This window comes from Carcharodon carcharias, chromosome 10 (assembly GCF_017639515.1).
Source record: "Carcharodon carcharias isolate sCarCar2 chromosome 10, sCarCar2.pri, whole genome shotgun sequence".
Lineage (NCBI taxonomy): Eukaryota > Metazoa > Chordata > Chondrichthyes > Lamniformes > Lamnidae > Carcharodon > Carcharodon carcharias.
Window position 1 is genome coordinate 100979327 of NC_054476.1, and position 22916 is coordinate 101002242.

The 22916-nt window shown below is 44.5% G+C and overlaps 1 protein-coding gene across 2 annotated transcripts in view; it reads right to left on the minus strand.

Annotated features, from left to right (window-relative positions):
* nr1h3 (nuclear receptor subfamily 1, group H, member 3) overlaps window positions 1-22916 on the minus strand; it is a 130798-nt gene that overhangs the window by 50502 nt on the left and 57380 nt on the right. For both annotated transcript variants that reach the window (XM_041198409.1, XM_041198408.1), the window contains exon 5: window positions 7702-7881. In XM_041198409.1, the coding sequence (XP_041054343.1) occupies window positions 7702-7881 (180 nt within the window). The remainder of the gene's footprint in view (window positions 1-7701; window positions 7882-22916) is intronic.

Genomic DNA, 22916 nt, shown 5'->3' on the forward strand with positions numbered 1-22916 from the left:
CAGTGACAAGCCCAGTGTTAAACACAGGAAAATGAATCAGGAATCAGTGACAATCCCAGTGTTAAACACAGGACAAAGTATCAGGATCCGGTGTCAATCCCAGTCTTGAACACAGGACAATGCATCAGGATTCAGTGATTATCCCAGTCTTAATCAGAGGACAATGCATCAGGATATAGTGACAATCACAGCATCAAAGCCAAGACAATGTGTCAGGATTCAATGACAATCCCAGTGTTAAACACAGGACAATGCATCAGAGTTCAGTGATAATCCCACAAGTAAACTCAGGACAATGAATCATGATTGAGCAACAAAACCCAGTGTTTAACACAGGACAATGTGTCAGGACTCAATGATAATCCCAGAGTTAAAGACTGGACAATTCATCAGGATTCAGTGGTCATCCCAGTGTAAAACACAGGAAAATGCATCAGAATTCAGTGGCAATCGCAGAGGTAAAGATGGGAATTGCGTCAGCATTAAATAACAATCCCAGCGTTAAACACAGGTCAATGAGTCAAGATTCAGTGAAAATACCAGTGTTAAACACAGGACAATGTGTGAGGATTCACTGACAATACCAATGTTAAACACAGGACAATGCATCAGGATTCAGTGACAATTCCAGTGTTAAACATGGGACAATATATCAGGGTTCAATGAGAATCCTAGAGATAAACACAAGACAATGCACCAGGGTTCAGTGACAATCCCCGTCTTAAACATGGGACAATATATCAGGGTTCAATGAGAATCCTAGAGATAAACACAAGACAATGCACCAGGGTTCAGTGACAATCCCCGTCTTAAACATGGGACAATGCATCAGGGTTCAGTGTCAATCCCAATGTAAAACACAGGACAATGCATCAGGATTAAGTGACAATCCCAGTGTTAAACACAGGACAATGAGTCATGATTCATTGACGATCCCAGAAGTAAACACAGGATTCATGACTGAGCAACAATCCCAGTGTTTAACACAGGACAATGTGTCAGGGTTCAGTGACTGTCCCAGTGCTAAACACAGGACAATGCATCAGGATTCAGTGACAATCCCAGTGTTAAAAACAGGAAATGCATCAGGATTCAGTGAAAATCCCAGGGTTGAATATGGGGCAATGCATCAGGATTCAGATACAATCCCAGTGTTAAACACAGGACAATGCGTCAGGATTCAGTGACAATCCCACTGTTAACCGACTGACAATGCATCTTGATTCAATGACAATCTCAATATTAAACACAGGATAATGCGTCAGGATTTGGGACAACCACAGAGTGAAGCAAAGGACAATGTGTCAGGATTCAAAGACAATCCCAGTGTTAAACTGGGGAAAATGCATCTGGATTCAGTGACAATCCCAGTGTTAAACACAGGACTATGCATCAGGATTCAATTAAAATCCCAGTGTTAAATAAGGGAAATGCATCAGGATTCAGTGACAATCTCAGTGTGAATCATAAAACAATGCATCTGGATTCCATGCCAATCCCAGTATTAATCAAGGGACAATGCATCCAGATTCAGCGATAACCCTGCGTGCAACACAGGACAATGAGTCACGATTCAGTGACAATCCCAGTGTTATTGACAGTAAAATGCATCAGGATCCAGTGACAATCCACGTGCTAAACATAGAACAATGCATCAGGATTTTGTGACAACCCCAGAGTGAAGCAAAGGACAATGCATCAGCTTTCAGTGTCAATCCCAGTGTTAAACACAGGAAAATGTGTCAGGATAATGTGACAACCCCAGAGTGAAACACAGGATAATGAGTCACGATTCAGTGACAATCCCAGTGTTAATGACTGGACAATGCATCAGGATTCAGTGACAATCACAGTGTTAAACACAGGACAATGCATCAGGATTCAGTGACAATCACAGTGTTAAACATTTGACAATGCATCTTGATTCAAAGACAAGCCCAATGTAAAACACAGACAACACCTCAGGATTCAATGACAATCCCAACGTAAAGTACAGCACAATGCATCAGGAGTCAATGACAATTACAATGTAAAACACAGGACAATGCATCAGGATTCAGTGACAATCCCAGTGTTAAACACAGGACAATGCATCAGGATTCAGTTAAAATCCCAGTGTTAAATAAGGGAAGTGCATCAGGATCCAGTGACAATCTCGGTGTGAATCATTAGATAATGCACCTGGATTCAGTGCCCAATCCCAATGTTAATCAAGGGACAATGCATCTGGATTCAGCGATAATCCCTGCATGCAACACAGGACAATGCGTCACGATTCAGTGACAATCCCAGTGTTATTGACAGTAAAATGCATCAGCATTCAGTGACAATCCCAGTGCTAAACACAGGACAATGAATCAGGAGATTGTGACAACCCGAGAGTGAAGCAAAGGACAATGCGTCAGGATTCAGTGACAATCCCAGAATTAAACACATGACAAAGCATCAGGATTTACTGATAATTACTGTGATAAAAGTAGGAAAATGCATCAGGATTCAGTGAAAATCCCTGTGTTAAACACAGGACAATACATCAGGATTCAGTTGAAATCCCAGTGTTAAATAAGGGAAGTGCATCAGGATTCAGTGACAATCTCAGTGTGAATCATAAGACAATGCATCTGGATTCAGTGCCAATCCCAGTGTTAATCAAGGGACAATGCATCCGGATTCAGCGATAATCCCTGCGTGCAACACAGGACAATGAATCATACTTCAGTGACAATCCCAGTGCTAAACACAGGACAACGTGTCAGGATATTGTGACAACCCAAGAGTGAAGCAAAGGACAATGCAACAGGATTCAGTGACAATCCCAGTATTAAACACAGGATAATGCATCAGGATTCACTGACAATCACAGTGTTAAATGTAGGAAAATGCACCGGGATTCAGTAACATCCCAATGTAAATCACAGGACATTGCATCAGGATTCAATGACCATCCCCGTGCTAAACACAGGACAATGAATCAGAATTCACTAACAGTCCCAGTGTTAAACACAGGACAATACATCAGGATTGAATGACAATCCCAATGTAAATCTCAGGACAACGCGTCAAGATTCAGTGACAATTCCAGTGTTAAAGATGGGACAATATATCAGGGTTCAATGTGAATCCTAGAGATAAACGCAGGACAATGCACCAGGATTCAGTGACAATTACAGTGTTAAATGTAGGAAAAAGCATCAGGATAGACTGACAATCCCCGTGTTAAACACAGGACAATGCGTCAGGATTCAGTGAAAATCACAGTGTTAAACATTTGACAATGCATATTGATTCAAAGACAATCCTAATGTAAAACACAACAATGCGTCAGGATTCAATGACAATCCCAATGTAAAGTACAGGACAATGCATCAGGATTCAATGACAATCCCAGTGTTAAACACAGGACAATGCACCTGGATTCAGTTAAAATCCCAGTGATAAATAAGGGAAATGCACCAGTGTTCAATGACAATCTCAGTGTGAAACATAAGACAATGCATCTGGATTCAGTGCCAATCCCAGTGTTAATCAAGGGACAATGCATCCGGATTCAGCGATAATCCCTGCGTGCAACACAGGACAATGAATCATGATTCAGTGACAATCCCAGTGCTAAACACAGGACAACGCGTCAGGATATTGTGACAACCCAAGAGTGAAGCAAAGGACACTGCAACAGGATTCAGTGACAATCCCAGTATTAAACACAGGACAATGCATCAGGATTCACTGACAATCACAGTGTTAAATGTAGGAAAATGCACCAGGATTCAGTAACATCCCAATGTAAATCACAGGACATTGCATCAGGATTCAATGACCATCCCCGTGCTAAACACAGGACAATGAATCAGAATTCACTGACAGTCCCAGTGTTAAACACAGGACAATGCATCAGGATTGAATGACAATCCCAATGTAAATCTCAGGAGAACGCGTCAAGATTCAGTGACAATTAGAGTGTTAAACATGGGACAATATATCAGGGTTCAATGAGAATCCTAGAGATAAACACAAGACAATGCATCAGGGTTCAGTGTCAATCCCAATGTAAAACACAGGACAATGCATCAGGATTAAGTGACAATCCCATCGTTAAACACAGGACAATGAGTCATGATTCATTGACAATCCCAGAAGTTAACTCAGGAATCATGATTGAGCAACAATCCCAGTGTTTAATACAGGACAATGTGAAGGGTTCAGTGACTATCCCAGTGCTAAACACAGGACAATGCATCAGGATTCAGTGACAATCCCAGTGTTAAAAACAGGAAATGCATCAGGATTCAGTGATAATCCCAGGCTAAACACAGGACAATGCACCAGGATTTAGTGACAATCTCAATGTTGAATACAGGACAATGCATCAGGATTCAGTGGCAAGCCCACAGGTAAACACAGGACAAGGCACCAGGATTCAGTGACAGTCCAAATGTAAACACAGGACAATGCATCAGGATTCAGTGACAATCCCAGTGTTAAACACAGGACATTGCAGCAGTATTCATTGACAGTCCCAATGTAAATCACAGGACAATGTATCAGCATTCAGTGACAATCCCCGTGTTAAACACAGGACAATGCATCAGGATTCAGTGACAGTTCCAGTGTAAATCACAGGACAATGTATCAGCATTCAATGACAATCCCTGTGTTAAACACAGGACAATGCATCAGGATTGAATGACAATCCCTATGTAAATCACAGGACAAGTCATCAGGATTCAGTGATAACCCCAGTGTAAAGCACAGGACAATGCCTCAGGATTCAGTGACAATCCCAGAAGTAAACTCACGTCAATGAATCACGATTGAGGAACAATCCCAGTGTTGAACACAGGACAATGCATCAGGATTCAGTGACAATCCCAGCGAATCCTGATGCATTGTCATGTGATTTACATTTGGATTGTCACTGAATCCTGACACATTGTCCTGTGTTTCTCACTGGGATTTTCACTGAATCCCAACGCATTGTCCTGTCCTTTAACGCTGGGATTGTCACTGAATCTTGACAATCCCAGTGTTAAACACGGTACAATGAGTAAGGATTCAGTGACAATCTGAATCTTGAATACCGGGCAATGCATCAGGATTCAGTGACAATTCCGGTGGTAAACACAGGACAACGTGTCCGGATTCAGTAACAATGACATAGTTAAACATTTGACAATGCATCTTGATTCAATGACAATCCCAATGTAAAACACAGGAAAATGCATCAGGATTCAGTGACAATCCCAGTGTTAAACAGAGTACAATGCATCAGGATTCAGTTTAAATCCCAGTGTTAAATAAGGGAAATGCATCAGGATGCAGTGACAAATCTCAGTGTGAAACATAAGACAACGGATCTGGATTCTTTGCCAATCCCAGAGTTAGTCAAGGCACAAAGCATCCGGATTCAGCAATAATCCCTGCGTGCAACACAGGACCATGAGTCACGATTCAGTGACAATCCCAGTATTAATGACAGGAAAATGCATCAGGATTCAGTGACAATCTCAGTGCTGAACACAGGACAATGCATCAGGATTTTGTAACAACCCCAGAGTGAAGCAAAGTACAATGCGTCAGGATTCAGTGACAATCCCAGTGTTAAACACAGGACAATGCATCCGCATTCAGGGACAGTCCCAATGTAAATCATGGGACAATGCATCAGGATTCAGTGACAATCCCAGTGTTAACTCTAGGATAATGCATCAGGATTCAATGACAATCCCAGTGCTAAACACAGGACAATGCGTCAGGATTCAGTGTCAATTCCAGTGTCAAACATGGGACAATACATCAGGCTTCAATGAAAGTCCCAGAACTAAACACAGGACAATGAATCATGATTCAGTGACACTCTCAGTGTTAAACACAAGACAATGCATCAGGATACAGTGACAATCACAATGTAAAACACAGGACAATCTGTCAGGGTTCAGTGACAATCCCAGATGCAAACTCAGGACAATGAATCATGATTGAGCAACAATCCCAGTGTTTAACACAGGACAATTTGTCAGGATTCAATGACGATCCCAGCGTTAAACACAGGATAATGCAGCAGGATTCAGTGACAATCCCAGTGAATCCTGATGCATTGTCATGTGATTTACATTTGGATTGTCACTGAATCCTGACACATTGTCCTGTGTTTCTCACTGGGATTTTCACTGAATCCCAACACATTGTCCTGTCCTTTAACGCTGGGATTGTCACTGAATCATGAATGCATAAGGATTCAGTGACAATCTGAATCTTGAATACAGGGCAATGCATCAGGATTCAGTGACAATCCCAGTGCTATCGACTGTAAAATGCATCAGGAATCAGTGACAATCCCAGTGCTAAACACAGGACAATGCGCTAGGATTTTGTGACAACCCCAGAGTGAAGCAAAGTACAATGCATCAGCTTTCAGTGACAATCCCAGAGGTGAACACTGGACAACTGATCAGGATTCAGTGACAATCCCAATGTAAAGCACAGGACAATGTGTCAGGATTCAGTGACAATCCCAGTATTAAGCACTGGACAATGCATCAGGATTCAGTGACAATCCCAGTGTAAAACACAGGAAAATGCATCAGGATTCAGTGACAATCTTCGTATTAACTAACGGACAATGTATCAGGATTGCGTGACAATCCCAGTGTTAAAAACGAAACAATGCAACAGGATTCAGTAGCATTCGCAGTGTTAAAGATGGAACAACGTGACAGGAATCAGCAACAATCCCAGTGTTAACAACAAGATAATGCATTAGGATTCAGTGACCACCCCAGTATAAAACACAGGACAATGCGTCAGGATTCAGTGACAATTACAGTGTTAAACACAGGGAAATGCATCAGGATTCAGTGACAATCTTAGTGTTAGAGACGATACAATGCAACAGGATTCAGTAGCATTCCCAGTGTTAAAGACGGTACAATGCGACAGGATTCAGCAACAATCCCAGTGTTAACAACAGGATAATGCATCAAGATTCAGTGATAATCCCAGTGTAAAACATAGGACAATACATCAGGATTCAGTGACTATCCCAGTGTAAAACACAGGACAATGCATCAGGATTCAGTGACAATCTCAGTGTTAAACACAGGACAATGTGTCAGGATTCAGTGACAATCCCATTGTTGAACAAAACAAAAACAGAATTACCTGGAAAAACTCAGCAGGTCTGGCAGCATCGGAGGAGAAGAAAAGAGTTGACGTTTCGAGTCCTCATGACCCTTCGACAGAACTGTCGAAGGGTCATGAGGACTCGAAACATCAACTCTTTTCTTCTCCGCTGATGCTGCCAGACCTGCTGAGTTTTTCCAGGTAATTCTGTTTTTGTTTTGGATTTCCAGCATCCGCAATTTTTTTGTTTTTATTACCATTGTTGAACACTCAGCCATATCTGTGGATACAGTGATAAATCCTCTCGCTCACAAAAGAAGGACACAGCTCATGTGCTCATGTTAAATATCGTCACCCAAGTATCAAGTCCTAGTCGCAATTACTCTTGAAGCAATACCCATGTGCTAATTGCCAGTGATAATGCCAAAGTAGATTTTCTTTTAATGTTCAGTGATTTGCCCGAATGCTTGAATGATATTTGCAAACTTAACCTTTTGGGGAATCCTACACAGATCAGGACATTTCATGGCAAAGTACTCACATTTTGTTCATGTATCAGCTGTACCAGAGCTGGATCCCTACCTCAATGGTGGAAGTCTTGAGCAGAGCAATCTGATCTTCACGGGTGAGATCCAGGAACCCTGGCACCTGTTTTGCAAAGTCCACTATTTCCTGAACGGAGATGATTGCCAGTTCAGTGAAGTGTGCAAATCTCTGCTGTCTCATCTCTCGACTGTGCAAATCGACACTCTGCGGCCATGGCTATGGAACAAAGGTTGTAAAAACGCTGACCCCATCAATGGGATAAAGGATGTAGGATATAGGGTTGGAGCAGTTACAGATAAGGACAAAGAAAAATCAAATGCAAAAATCCCCCACCAAATGAGGGTTCCTTTCAATGAGTTGAAAAGGAATCTGTGTGATCTAAGATTGGCAGGTAAAACAGTAAATGAACAAGGAGAAGATCGTTCAGGTTGAAACTAGAAAGGAAGAGAATCCAAAGGTTTCTCTCTGAAAGCTACTACAATAAAAAAGAGACAGAAAGATAATTGGCAATGTTGATGATGCTGTAGAGAACCAAGTTGAATATGGAATATCGAGACAAGATCTGAAAAGGAATTAAGAAGGGCAGACAGAGAGTGTGAGCATAGATTCGAGGCTAACAAAAAAGGGAATTCAAAAGTCTTTAATAAACATAAATAATAAAAGGGTAGCCAAAGGTAGGATGGGACTCAAGGACATTGCTTTGTGGAGCCAGAGGGCATAACATATTAAACAGGTACTTTGCATCTGGCAGCTGTGGCTCAGTTGGTAGAACTCTTGCCTCAGTCCTAAACCATTGATCTTCCCATCACTCTCCATCCTCCAATCAGTTTCCAATACCCTCATTAGAAGAGCTGACTCCATCAGTGACAAGAAACATCTACAACAGGGACTTGGCCATATTAAGTCTACACTTGAAGTCAATGGACTCCCTTCACACAAGGTTAACCACAGACCCACCAATTCCTCGCTCTATAACAACTGCTCCCATTAAGAAGAATTAGCCTCCTGTACATTGATTCCACCTTGCCCAAACTACAACACATACTCAAGTCAGCGGAGATAGAAATCCCACACATTACCTTTGAAGCTACTCTCCATTCTTCATATCCACAAAGACAAGAAAGTATCTTACAACAAGTCAGGAATTTACAGCATACTATGTGATTTCAGACTTGTCTGCACTGGGGAAATGAGCTGCAGCCTACACACTAGCCTCAATGAACAACAAACCTACTTTAAATGCATCAAATGGGACAAATCAAACTACAGCTACTATCAAACACGCTTAACTTAATAACAACCACATCGATTGTCCAACTCTGAACTTCACACACTGGTATACAAGACACGTCAGGGAAGCTATGGAGATCTACTAACACCTCCAAAACAGTAGCCTTCTCATCAATGACATCAAGGAACACACTACCATCCATTCTACATAGTCAACCAACCAACAGCAAGAATGTTAACATGTATTGACCTATTGCAAACACATTAGCCTGACCCATGAGCAGCAAATACCATCGTCCACTATACATATAACTACCTCTTCCACTAGTTCCAGTCATTCCTCCAGATGATGGGAGAGAGTGTCCTGAATGAAATGTCAAGACTTATTAGTTCTTGAAAAGAACCTTTTAAGGTGACAACTGCTTTTTCAGAACAAAATTTTACATGGTGTAACTGTAAATTTGTGTTCCTCAATGTTACTGCTCTTATCATGACAAACAACTTTGGATACGTGACTCCTAGTCTCTTTGAATCATTAATATAGATTGCAAATGGCTGAGACCTTAGCACTGATCCATGTGGAACTCCACAAGTTACAGACTGCCAACTTGAAAATGCCCTGTTCATCCCTATTTTGCATTTCCTGTTCATTAATTAATCCGCCATCCATGCTAATATATTACCCCCTATAATATTCTTGGTCTCGTTGTGCTAACACAGTCTACTGAGGTAAGGAAAATGTTAACTTTATTGGAACACATCTTACTGTGAGCTGCATCTTTCCATGAGAGCAAGATCATGTGACATTACATCACTTCCTGTGATGTATACTGTCTTATTAGCATATCACACAGTTACAATTAACCCTTTATATAATCTCCCCATAAGTCTCTGACTTTCCCCATTACATTACATCTCCTCCCAAGTTCCTGATTCTCCCCATTACATTATATCTCTCTCCACCCCCACCCTATTTCTTCCCGCTCCCAGTGTCTGACTTCAATAGCTTTTCTTATAGGGACAATTGCTGTGGTGGTTTCACTGGTCTACCTGAATGGGTCCTCAGCTGCTTTGGAGGAGATTGAGGATTTGAATCCTGTGAGTAATCTTTCAGACTCTGCTCAGCAGAAGGAGAATTAATAGATGAATCAGGTTCACCAGTCTGGCAGTCATCTGGATTGGTAGATGAATGCAGCATCCCTGGTCTTTTTGATTTGTAGATCACTGCTTTGACTATGTAGAAGGTTGCTTGTGTCTGGCAGCTAGCGCATATCTATTCCACCTCACTGTACCATTATTTGTTTAGATGAGATAGGACCATGGATGTCATGTTTATTCACCCTTTGTCCATAACAAACTTAGTCTCGGATCCAAACTGGCTCTCCTGGTTGGAGGTCTGGCAGGTTGTGTGTTTTGTGACGGTTGCCATAGTTCCACATCCAGCTGGAATGATACTCGTCCTCCTTCTCCCTCATCTTGTTCGGCTCATCAGCTTGTACACAGTATGACTGTGTGTGTGGGGGAGTAGGGAGTTCAGTTCTCAGCCATCTTCCCATGAGGAGTTCACATGGTTCTGGGCCATTTTGGAGTGGAGCTGAACAACAGTTCAGAAGTGCAGGTGAATGTCATTGGTCTTCTTCAGCAATGTGTTCACTGTACACACTCCTCTTTCAGCTTCACTGTTGGCTTGATGGTATCTTGATGAGCTGGTAGTACGGACAAATCCATATGATATGGTGAACTGAATTGGGTAACTCTGGGTCATCGTGAGCTAAAATATCAGGTGATGCCAGCATCTCTCTGATTTTCTCAGAAGATCTCTGTTGTGCTTCCTCCCAGTACCCTGTATTGTCCTGTCGTAACAGCTGATGTAGTGGCTCATTGACAACAGCTAAGTTGGACAGGAACTTTCTGGTTTGGTTTACTCTCCCCATGAATCTCTGGAGCTCAGTCACATTCCAAGGAGCAGAAAACCTCTTGATTGCTTTTGTCTTCTGTGGATCAACTCTGACACTGAATGCATCTGTAATATGTCCAAACTAACTTGACAGTTAGTTGTGAGGGTTTGAACCACCAAGCCATAGAAATGTTACGTGCAGAAAGAGGCCATTCAGCCCATCATGTCTGTGCCGGCCAAAGGGAGAAAAAATAAATTAGTTGCTCATTTTAATCCCACTTTTCAGCATCGGGTCCATAGCCTTGCAGGTTATAGCACTTCAGGTACAGATCCAGGTACTTTTTAAATGAGTTGAACATTTCAGCCTCAACCACCAATTTAGGCAGTGAATTCCAGACACCTACCACCCTCTGGGTGAAAAAGCTTTCCCTCATGTGCCCTCTAATCCTTCTACCAATCATCTTAAATCCTCCTGGTAATTGACCCCTCAGCTAGGGGGAAACAAGGTTTTCCTGTCTACCCTATCTAGGCCCCTCATAATTTTGTACACCTCAATTAGGTCACCCCTCAGCCTCCGCCGTTCGAAGTAAAACAACCCCAGTCTATCAATCTCTCCTCACAGCCACAATTTTCAAGCCCTGGCAACATCCTTGCAAATATCCTCTGTACTCTCTCCAGAGTAATTATGTCCTTCCTGTAATGTGGTGACCAGAACCATACACAAAATTCCAGCTGTGGCCTAACCAGCATTTTATACAGTTCCATCATTACACCCCTGCTTTGTATTCAATACCTAGCCCAATAAAGGAAAGCATTCCATATGCTTTCTTGACCACCTTGTGCACCTGTCCTGCCATCTTCAAGGACCTGTGGACATACACTCCATGGTCTCTCACTTCCTCAACCTCTCTCAATAACTTCCCGTTTATTAAATATTCCCTTGCTTTGTTTGCCCTCCCCAAATGTATTACCTCACACTTTTCTGGATTGAATTCCATTTGCCACTTATCTGCCCACTCAACCAAACCATTGATATCATTCTGGAGTCGACAGCTATCCTCTTCACTATCAACCACATGGCCAATTTTTGTGTCATCTGCAAATTTCCCAACCATGCCTCCCACATTTAAGTCCAAATCATGAATATATACAACAAACAGCACAGGCCCCAACACCGAGCCCTATGGAACACCATTGGAAACCATTTTCCATTTGCAAAAAACATCCATCAACCGTTACTCTTTGCTTCTTGTCATTGAGCCAATTCTGGATCCAAACTGCCACCTTCCCCCGTATCCCATGGGATCTCACTTTCCTCACCTGTCTGCCATGTGGGACTTTGTCAAATGCCTTACTGAAATCCATGTAGACAACATCTACTACACTACCCTCATCAATCCTCCTCAATTTGCATTTGTTGTTGAGCGTAAGTCCTGCTTTTTCTAGGTATCACAGCACAGTTCAAAAACTAATGTTCTGACGGAGTGGATCCATGGATCTGGCCATCATCCGTGTGACATGTGACCCTATCCAGTCCTTCTAGGATGTTTGAAATTGTTCTCTGGCATCACACCAGTGACAGAAATCTTCCAAAGCGTAATCTGTTGAAAAAAAACCTCCCAAACGGAGTGATGAAGATTGTGAGAAACTTAGACTCTTCATTGAAGAGTAATTGCCAAAGACCACTATTTGCATCTAGCTTTGTGAAGATTGAACTCTTTCCCAATTTTGCTAAGGTCTTGATAAGGTGAACTTCGCTTTTAACTGCTTTGTTCAGCTGTGTAAGATCTATGCAAATTCTGATCAATCTGTTGGGTTTTGACACTGGGACCAGCTTTCTGGTTCTGTCAAAGGTGAAACAACCTCTTACTTCAACAATAGGATCAATTTCCTCCTTTAACTTTGGTAAGAGTGGGTGAGGAACATTTCTGGGTGCACTCAGACAGACTGGCTAGTTTCAGGATGTAGTGATGTGGTATGTTGCCTTTAGCTTTCCTAGTCCTATGAACAGCTGTAGAAATTCAGCTCTGAAGTTTTTAGACTGATCTCAGCTTTCCAGTTCCTCTGCTCTGCAAATCAGATGTAAGTCAGTACATGTTTAAGGGTGAACAACTCTGATTCAGGATTGCACACAAGGATTCTCTTATTGATTTTTTTTTTCTCTCACTCGTTAATGGAGGGTTATGTTCAGTTGTTCTATATCCTTGAGTTCTATCCCTCCCGGATCAGCATCAGAAAGAAGCAAAATGTATGTATCTAACTTAAAAGTTTGTCTTTTTTTCCACAACTGAGTTTTCACTTGGTTCCTGGATCTCTCCAAGGAAAGACATCTCTATTTCATGGGTATTTTCTATTTTATGGATCCTGTCACCTTTTGAAGGCTTTTCTTGCTGCATTTTCTGTACAGACTTCTTGCTGTGGCACACAGCTTGAAAGTGACCCTTCTTTCTGTAACAATAGCATTCAGCCTCTTTGGTGGAACAATTTGCATGCCTGCATTTTTTCCCACCACATTGATTACAGTTACCTGGGGTGGTTGATGGACTTTGTGCCTGCTTTCCCTTTTTTTTTACATCCATCTCTCCACTTTTAAATTGAACACACTCCACTGAGCCAGTTGTTTTTGGGACATAGTTCTCCCCGTAACTGCAAATCACCACTGACCTCAGCTTGTCTGCTCAGTTGAATTCCCTTTAAGGTTAAATCATCTCTCAACTGCAAGTGGTCAGACAATGCTTCATCCAAGGCTCCAACAACAATTCTGTCTCTTATTAGTTCATCTTTTAAGCTGCCATATTTACAATTCTCTGCCAGTCTATACAGTTTGTGGATAAATGTTTCAATACTTTCCCCTGAGGATATACTTGTTAAATTTAGCCCGCTCTACAATGGTACTCTTTCACAGATTGAAGCAGGCATTAAGCACTTTTATTACTTCATTGTATATAGCTTTCTCTTTGTCAATCCTTTGCCTGATGAGGATATTGTCTGCATAGGTAGCCATTGCATACAATAGCAGACTGACCTGTTTGTCGCTTGGCTTCACCACAAGGCCTGACACCATGTGATATCTGGCAAATCTTCAACACCTAGTCAGCCACGCTTCTGCCTGGTTGAGACCTGTAACCTGTTCAAAGCTTTCCAGTAATAGCAGAGAATTTTCCATATTTATGCTTTCACTCGCTGCCACCAAAAAACGTTCTTGCTATTGTTTAGGCAAATACAGGTTATTTACTGAACCTGCAGAGGTATGTAAAACTAACTTTATTGAAACATCTCTTACTGCAGGCTGAACCTCACTACAAAGTTGAACAAAAGAGCAAGATCATGTGATATTACATCACTTCCTGTGACACATAATGTCTTATTAGCATATCACATAATTAGAATTAACCCCTTATAGTACTCGATGAGCCATTACCTTGCATGTTAACCTTATCTGTGACAACTTATTAAATGACTTTTGATGGGTTTGTCATGCCCAGTGAGTGCATGTCCTATTTACAACTTCAAAGATAGACTGTGTTCACATAGATGCTTCTGGAACTGTCTTTATTTTTTTAAATGGGCATTCTTAAAGTGGCTAAGATGGCTGCCAAGGTGAGGTGACTTTTGCAATTTCTTCCTCAGTCCTCTGGAAAGTTCCTGATTGAATATCTCTAGGCAAAATTTTATGGGAAGGCCATATTTCTCCCCTCACTTCTGGAGAGAAATTTGGTGCTTCTCCGACTGACACTCAACAAGGTCTCCCTGCAATAATGAAGCACTGCTGACAGCATGAAGGAAGTGAGAGTGGGACTGCGGCTCCACATTGCGAGAAAGTCTCACCCTCAAGAGCTGCCAGCCGATCAGATTGGCTGGCAGCTCTAGCAGTCCCAGCAGTGCCAGAACTCAGTGTACACTGCTAGGACTACAGGTAGGCCTCAGGATGGAAAGGTTATGGATCCCGGAGCGAGATAAAGTGGAAGTGGTGCTTGGGCAGCCTAGGGAGGTGGGGCGCATGTTTTGGAGGCCAGGTGGAGAGAAACAAAGTAAGGGATAACATCTGGGGGGTGTGTGGGGGGAGATGGTGGTGGAGGTGCCTCCCTTGGGCACAATACTTCCCAAAAGGATGTCCCCATCTTCCTTCTTGCCTTTTAAACAATTTGCTTCAAAACAAAAAGCCTTCCCTCTCCCATTCGCCTGCCCTCACCAACCATTTTTGGCATTGGCAGCATAATATTCAGGTCAATTGACTTGGTAACAAATTCAATTGCCTGTTAAGTATTCAAAAACAGCAGACGGAGTTTGGCAGACTGCCCACCTATCATATTTTGGGGGCCAGGTCAAGGTTGGTTGGGAAGGTGGTGGGCTTGATGGGTGAGCTCACCACTCATCATGTTTTATGTGATCCCTGCTGGTCCCCCCGGCGGGGGGGTGGGGGGGGCTGTAAAAATGGCAGGGGCTTGGCCCTTTGAATGGAGATACCCAGATGGAACCTATTTGTGGAATTTACAATTGTTATTGTTTGGTGATTTTTTTTTATTCGTTCATGGGATGTGGGCATCGCTGGCCAGGCCAGCATTTATTACCCATCCCTAGATCAGAAGGCATTTAAGAGCCAACCACATTTCTGTCAATCTGGAGTCACATGTAGGCATTGAGCTTGTTACCAAGCCAATTGACCTGAATATTATGCTAAATTGGCATAGTTGGGCAGGAGTGGGCAAACTGTGGCCAAACGGCTTAAAAGGCAGGAAGGAAGTAGGGTGCATCTTTTGGGGGGATGCCTTGTGCCCATTGGGGCACTCATCCCAAGATATTACTCCCCTTTGTTGTCCCTGTCTGTCCTCTAAAACCCACACCCCTGACCCCATCGATCCCCAATCCCAACCCGCCCAATACCCCCGACGTTTCTCACTCCAGGATCCATGTGCTCTTCAGCCCAGGGCAATTCCAGCTTAGCCCACTAATCAGTTCTGGCATTGCTGGTACTGCTAGAGCTACCGGTCAATCAGATTAGCTAGCAGCTCGAGGGCTAGACTCCCTCCCACTGAGGAGCAGAAGACCCATTGTGGGGCACCTTGTTGAGCGTCAGTTAGAGCAGCACTGACTTTTCTTCTTGGTGGGGGGGGGGGTGGTGCAGTGGAGTCAGCAATACCTCCCCCCACTGTAAAATTTAGCCACATGTCTCCAAGTGTCCTAATAATGAGCTGGGCAGAAACCAATTCATCCTGACTAACTGTGAAGAACCTGTCCATTATCTCCATTGCATAGCAATGGCTGTCAGCTTTAAGCCATTCTGGGTGTACAATAGCAGTTGACCATGTGACTGAAACTGGCTTGAGATAATGAGTCTTATTATCTAAAGACCCAGAAAGACCTGGGCAGTCTGCAGGAATGCCAAAAGCTGCAGAATAGCAGTAAAAGGCAGTGTCATCCATGCCATTAAGAATCTGCTGGCTGTGAAAATCTTATAAGCGTCTCAGCCTGGTGTGTTTTCTCTGAACCTTCTGGTAAGGAAGCCACAAGGAACCAACTTCATGATCTGCTGAGTAGCCATCTCTTCCAGGAAACCCTGAAATAATCCCGATATTTGACTCCATCTATTTGAGCTCATCTAAGCTACAGTTCAAGAGTGGAAAAGACTCTTTTCTTTACTGGGCCCACAACCACTGACCTACTGGAATGAGCCAGATACATGAACAATGAACTATTCTTTTGGTTTACAACTTGTGAACATATGTTATTCTCTTGAACTGTATATTTCTTGTGTGTGTGAGCATGAGTGATGTAACGTTTAGACTTTCAGGGTGAAGGTGTGAACTTTATTATTTAAGCCCACGAAGGCTTGCTGCTGTTATTTAAATTGACCACACACTCCAGGGGCTAAGAAACACACAGACACATTGATTCGGACAGTGAGGGAAGGGAATTGAGGCTTACAGTTTATCTCTCCTCCCCTATCAGTAACAAGTTGCAAAAGGTGCTGAACATTGTGCAATCATCAGTGAACATCCCCACTTTTGGCCTTATGATATGGGAAAGGCCATTGATGAAGCAGCTGAAGATAGTTGTGATAGGACACTACCTTGACTATACCCTGGAGGTGAAATGAGAGGCCTCCAAAAACAGAAAATGCTGGAAAACTGTTCTTTTTGCCACAGATGCTGCCTGACCTGCTGAGTATTTCCAGCATTTTCTGTTTTTGTTCCATCTTCCTTTGTGCTAGGTATGACTCCAACCAATGGAGAGTTTCACCCTAATCCCCATTGACTTCAGTTTTGATAGGGTTCCTTGATGCCACACTCGGTCAAATGGTGCCTTGATGTCACTCTCAGCTCAAACTTGGAGCTCAGCTCTTTTTTTGTCTGTGTTTGAATCCAGGCTGTAACGAGATCTGGTGCTGAGTGGTTCTGGTAGAATCCAAACTGAGCATCAGTGAACAAGCTATTACTGTGTAACTGTTGCTTGATAGCACTGTTGATGACACCTTCCATCGTGTTGGATTTGTCCTGCTTCTTGTGTACGGGACACACCTGGACAATTTTCCACATAGCTGGTTAGATGTCAGTGTTGTAGCTGTACTGGAACAGCTTGGCTACAGGCGCGGAAAGTTCTGGAGCATGTCTTCAATTCTATTGCCGGAGTATTGTAAGTATTGCCCTTTGCAGTATCCAGTGCCTTCAGCTGTTTCTTGATATCATGTGGAGTGAATCAAATTGGCTAAAGACTGATATCTGTGATGCTGGGGACCTCCAGAGGAGGCTGAGATGGATCATCCACTCAGCACTTCTGGCTGAAGATTGTAGCAAATACTTCAGCCTTATCTTTTGCACTGATGTGCTGGGCTCCCCCATCATTGAGGATGGGGATGTTTGTGGAGCCTCCTTCTCCAGTGAGTTGTTCAATTGTCCACCACCATTCACGACTGGATGTGGCAGGACTACAGAGCTTAGATCTGATCCATTGGTTGTGGGATCACTTAGCTCTGTCTATCACTTGCTGCTTATGCTGTTTGGCATGCAAGTAGTCTTGTGTTATAGCTTCACCAGGTTGAGAGCTCATTTTTAGGTATGCCTGGTGTTGCTACTGGCATGCCCTCCTGCACTCTTCATTGAACCAGGCTTAATCCTCTGGCTTGGTGGTGATGATAGAGTGGGGGATATGCCAGGCCATGAGGTTACAGATTGTGGTTGAAAATAATTCTGCTGTTGCTGATGGCCCACAGCACCTCATGGATGCCTAATTTGGAACTGTTCTTTGTCTATCCCATTTAGCAGGGTGGCCATGCCACACGATACAATGTATGATATCCTCAGTGTGAAGACTGGACTTTGTCTCCACAATGACTGTGCAGTGGTCACTCCGACCAACATTGTCATGGACAGGTACATCTGTAGCAGGCAGGTTGGTGAGGATGAGGTCAAATAGGTTTTTCCCTCTTGTTGGTCCCTCACCACCTGCCGTAGTCCCAGACTGGCAGATAAGTCCTCGGTCGGTAGTGGTGCTACCGAGCCACTCTTGGTTATGGGCACTGAAGTCCCCATCCAGAGTACATTCTGTGCCCTCGCCACCCCCAGTGCTTCCTCTAAGTGGTGTTCGACAGGGAAGAGCACTGTTTCATCCATTGCTGGTAATCAGCAGGAGATGTCCTTGCCCATGCTTGACTTGATGCCAGATGACTTCAATGTTGAGGACTCCCGGGCCCACACACTGGGCGGAATTTGCCGTGCCCGCAGGTGTTGGGAACTCTCTGGCGCCTGCCCAGTACATTCTCAGCAATGACCAGCATACTCGAGGTGCAGGCATCAGTAATTTGTCCAGAGAGTGTGAGGCTGGACCATCACTTTGGTCTGAAGGCTGCACAAAGCACAGGGAAGAGGCCTTGGACAGAGACACCTGCATTTATCTTGTGTGGAAAAGTTTCACATCTGAGTGACAAGAACACTGCTCATCAGAACAAGGAGCCACAGGTAGGGAGACATTCTTGGGGATTTATTGACAGCAGCAAACAGTATGTACAAGTGATCAACACCCTTGCACAGGCTGTGCAATTACATCTTGTTAACCTTCCTAACCTGCCGCTACGTCTTGGTGCTCCCAGAACATCCACACCAGAGGTAGAGGCAGCCTGATGAACTTGGCATGTGTCTTCTGGGGGGCTGAGATCTGGAGGACCCCGGCCTGCTTTTGGGGTCCTGCTGTGTGGCAGTGGCACCTTCCTCGGCCTGTAGAGCAGGAGCTGCTGGGATCACAGTAAGCGGGGGATTTGGATGGGCCGGACACTCCCAGAGTCACCTGGGTGGATGGCCCCGGAGTGTGCACCTGCTGATCCTCCTCCCTGTGGGTGCCCAAGGGCCCCTGCCTGACTCTGTGAGCAGAAGGGGTAGCTGGAGTGAGATTGAGCTGCCCAGCACCCCTCTCGCATACACACTGCTGCAGTCCAACTATGGTGTCAGCGTTGGAGTTCACTCCGTGCAGGAGTGATGTCCTGGAACAAGGTCTCAATGGCGGCCGCAATCTTGCCAGTGTTGACCTCGATGCATTGCAATGCCGGCACTATCACCTCAGATTGAAGACGGATGGACTCTTCCATTGTGCCTTGCAATCTGAGTCCAGCGGACACCCCTTGCTGATGTTCCTAAGCTTGCCTTTGCAGCTGCAGCAACTGTGATATGACCGAGTCCAAGATGTTCAGCATCTGACTCAGACTCATCAATGCTCTGGCCTCCAGTAATTCCTCCAAGTGCCAGATACCTGGGAAGTCCCTGCCGCCACCTGCTGTGGATCAGAAAGTGCGATGTGTTCACCCAGATTGTGATCCTGAGGCTATTCTAAAGCTTGGTCCCATCGAGGTGTGTCTCTCTGCGCTGGTGGGGGGAGTAGGTGAGCGCTGTAACGGGACTTCAGGGAGGGTACCTTCAGATTCCTCCACAGAGGTTTCTTCGGGGCTTGATTGGAGGCCCTGGGTCATGGACTCTGTCGGCTGTTTGGCAGATGTGCTTATGAAAGCAAGGGGAGATAATTAGTGCATGGCAGTGGCCTGTGAAAGAGGACACATCACTCACAGCATGGTCATCTGATGGATGTTGCACTGCTGGATCCTCACTTGGTAGAGCAGCGCTGGCCTCACTGTCAGCACAGGAATGGTCCTGGCCATCACTGGCCAGCTGGATGGCTCTGTTTTCTAAGTCTGTGAGGGCCTTGTTTTCAGGCATTCGCCCTCCAGTCTGCAACCTCTCCATCTTCTTGTGAGCCAGTTTGTCCTGCATGGATAGAGATGGGGAGAGCGTATCAAGATTCCTGCCGGGCCAGATAACAAGTATGCCTGGTCTGTGTGGCTGCTGAGTGGTCCCATGAGCAGGATGAGGATAATGAAGGTGAGTGTGGGAGAGTGAATGGTGATGTCCCTTGAAATGGTAGTGAGTGAGGGCCCTGTGGCTGAGTGATCGGTTTGTGAGTGTGAGAGTTGGAAGAGATGAGAAGAGTGACTTACCCTGACGGAAAAGAGGAGATCATTCATCCTCTTGTGGCACTGGGTGGCTGTCCTCTTTTGTAGGGCATTAGCACTGACCACCACTGCCACCGCCTTCCAAACCAGACTGGTAGTGCAGCTCTCCCTCAGTACTCACCCTCTGACAGTGCAGCACGCCCTCAGTACTGACCCTATGACAGTGCAGCACTCCCTCAGTACTGACCCTATGACAGTGCAGCACTCCTTCAGTACTGACCCTCCAACAACGCAGCGCTCCCACAGTACTGACCCTCGGACGGTACAGCTCTCCCTCATTACTGACTCTCCACAGGGCAGTATTCCAATGTTCCCAGAGTCCAAAGTATATGACCAGTGGAAAAATGAAATGGATATGTGGACACAGGTTCATCCTTACCATGGATGCTAAATCAAAGTGAACTGTTTTGTGAGATTGATCACCAGTTAGATAGTGATGAAAGTTTGGACTTTCTATTAGAGTTCTTGGATAAAATCTTCAAAAAAGTCTTTCTACACTAATATATAGTAAGGAAGGAGAGGTTTATTAAAGACAAAATGATGGAGAAATGTTTATGGAACAGACTTGACACCAGTGAAGTTTCTTACTGGCAAATATCCCTCCTTTATCAGTGGCAAGTTCAGCAACAAGTGTGAAGATAAGGTCATGAATCCCATAGCCGAAAGTCCTTTTGGCAATGGACTCTGTGAAAAGAGCCGTGCAGTGATCGAAGAGATTTTAGCTAATCAGCAGACTGCAAGGCCAACCCTGTGATTGCTACCATCTAGAAGGACAAGAGCAGCAGATAGATGGGAACATCACCACTTGGAATTTCCCCTGCTCACTGATGCCCAGTTTGGATTCCGCCAGGGCCACTCAGTTCCTGACCTCATTACAGCCTTGGTTCAAACATGGACAAAAGAGCTGAACTCCCGTGGTGAGGTGAGAGTGACTGCCCTTGACATCAAGGCAGCATTTGACTGAGTGAGGCATCAAGGAGCCCTAGCAAAACTAGAGTCAATGGGATTCAGGGGGAAAACTCTCTGCTGGTTAGTCATACCTAGCACAAAGGAAGATGGTTGTGGTTGTTGGAGGTCAATCCTTTCAGTTCCAATACATCACTGCAGCAGTTCCTCAGGGTAGTGCCCTAGGCCCAACCATCTTCATCAATGACCTTCCTTCCATCATAAGGTCAGAAGTGGGGATGTTCGCTGATGATTACACAATGTTCTGCACCATTTGTGACTCCTCAGATACTGAAGCAGTCCATGTCTAAATGCAGCAAGACTTGGACAATATCCAGGCTTGGGCTGACAAGTGGTATATAACATTCGCGCCAAGCAAATGCCAGGCAATGAGCATCTCCAACAAGAGAGAATCTAACCACCGCCCCTTGTCATTCGATAGCATTACCATCACTGAATTCCCCACTATCAAAATCCTGGGGGTTACCATTGACCAGAAACTGAACTGGACTAGCCTTGTAAATACTGTGGCTACAAGAGCAGGTCAGAGGCTAGGAATCCTGCGGTGAGTAACTCACCTCCTGACTCCCCAAAGCCTGTGCACTAGTGACAAGACACAAGTCAGGAGTGTGATAGAATACTCTCCACTTGCCTGGATGAGTGCAGCTCCAACAACACTCAAGAGGCTTGACACCATCCAGGACAAAGCAGCCTGCTTGATTGGCACCACATCCACAAACAATCACTCTCTCCACCACGAATGCATAGATGCATAGTAGCAACATGTGTACCATCTACAAGATGCACTGCAGGAACTCACCAAGGCTCCAAAGACAGCATCTTCTAAACCCACGACCACTACCATATAGAAGGACAAGGGCAGCAGATGGATGGGAACACCACCACCTGCAAGTTCCTTCCAAGTCACTCACCATCCTGACTTGGAAATATATCGCCGTTCCTTCATTGTCACTGGGTTAAAATCCCTCCCTAACAGCACACACCATAAAGACTGCATTGGTTCAAGGAGGCAGCTCACCACCACCCTCTCAAGGACAACTAGGGATGGGCCATAAATGCTGGCCTAGCCAGTGAAGCCCACGTACCATGAAGGAATAAAAAAAGCTGACAATTGCCTTGGCATGGGTGATTCATGCAAAGAAGGCTGGTAATTATCAGGCAAGTAACTGACTTCCTGACAAAGCCAGTCCACCATTTACAAGTCACAAGTCACGAGTGTAATGGAATACTTTGCACTTGCCTGCATGAATGTAGCCCTAACAACATTGAAGAAGTCTGACACCGTCCAGGACAAAGCAGCCCACTTAATTGACACCCCATCCACCACCTTCAACATTCACTCTCTCCGCTACTAACGCACAGTAGCAGCAGTGTGTACCATCTACAAGATACACTGCAGAAATTCACTAAGGCTCTTCAACAGCACCTTTCAAACCTGTGATCACTACCACCTAGAAGGACAAGGGCAGCAGATAGATAGGAACACCACCACCTGGAAGTTCCCCTCCAAGTCCCTCACCATCCTGACTTGGAAATATATCACCATTCCTTCACTGTCGCTGGGTCAAAATCCTGGAACTCCCTCCCTAACAGCACTGTGGGTGTACCTACACCACATGGACTGCAGCGGTTCAAGAAGGCAGCTACCACCACCTTCTCAAGGGC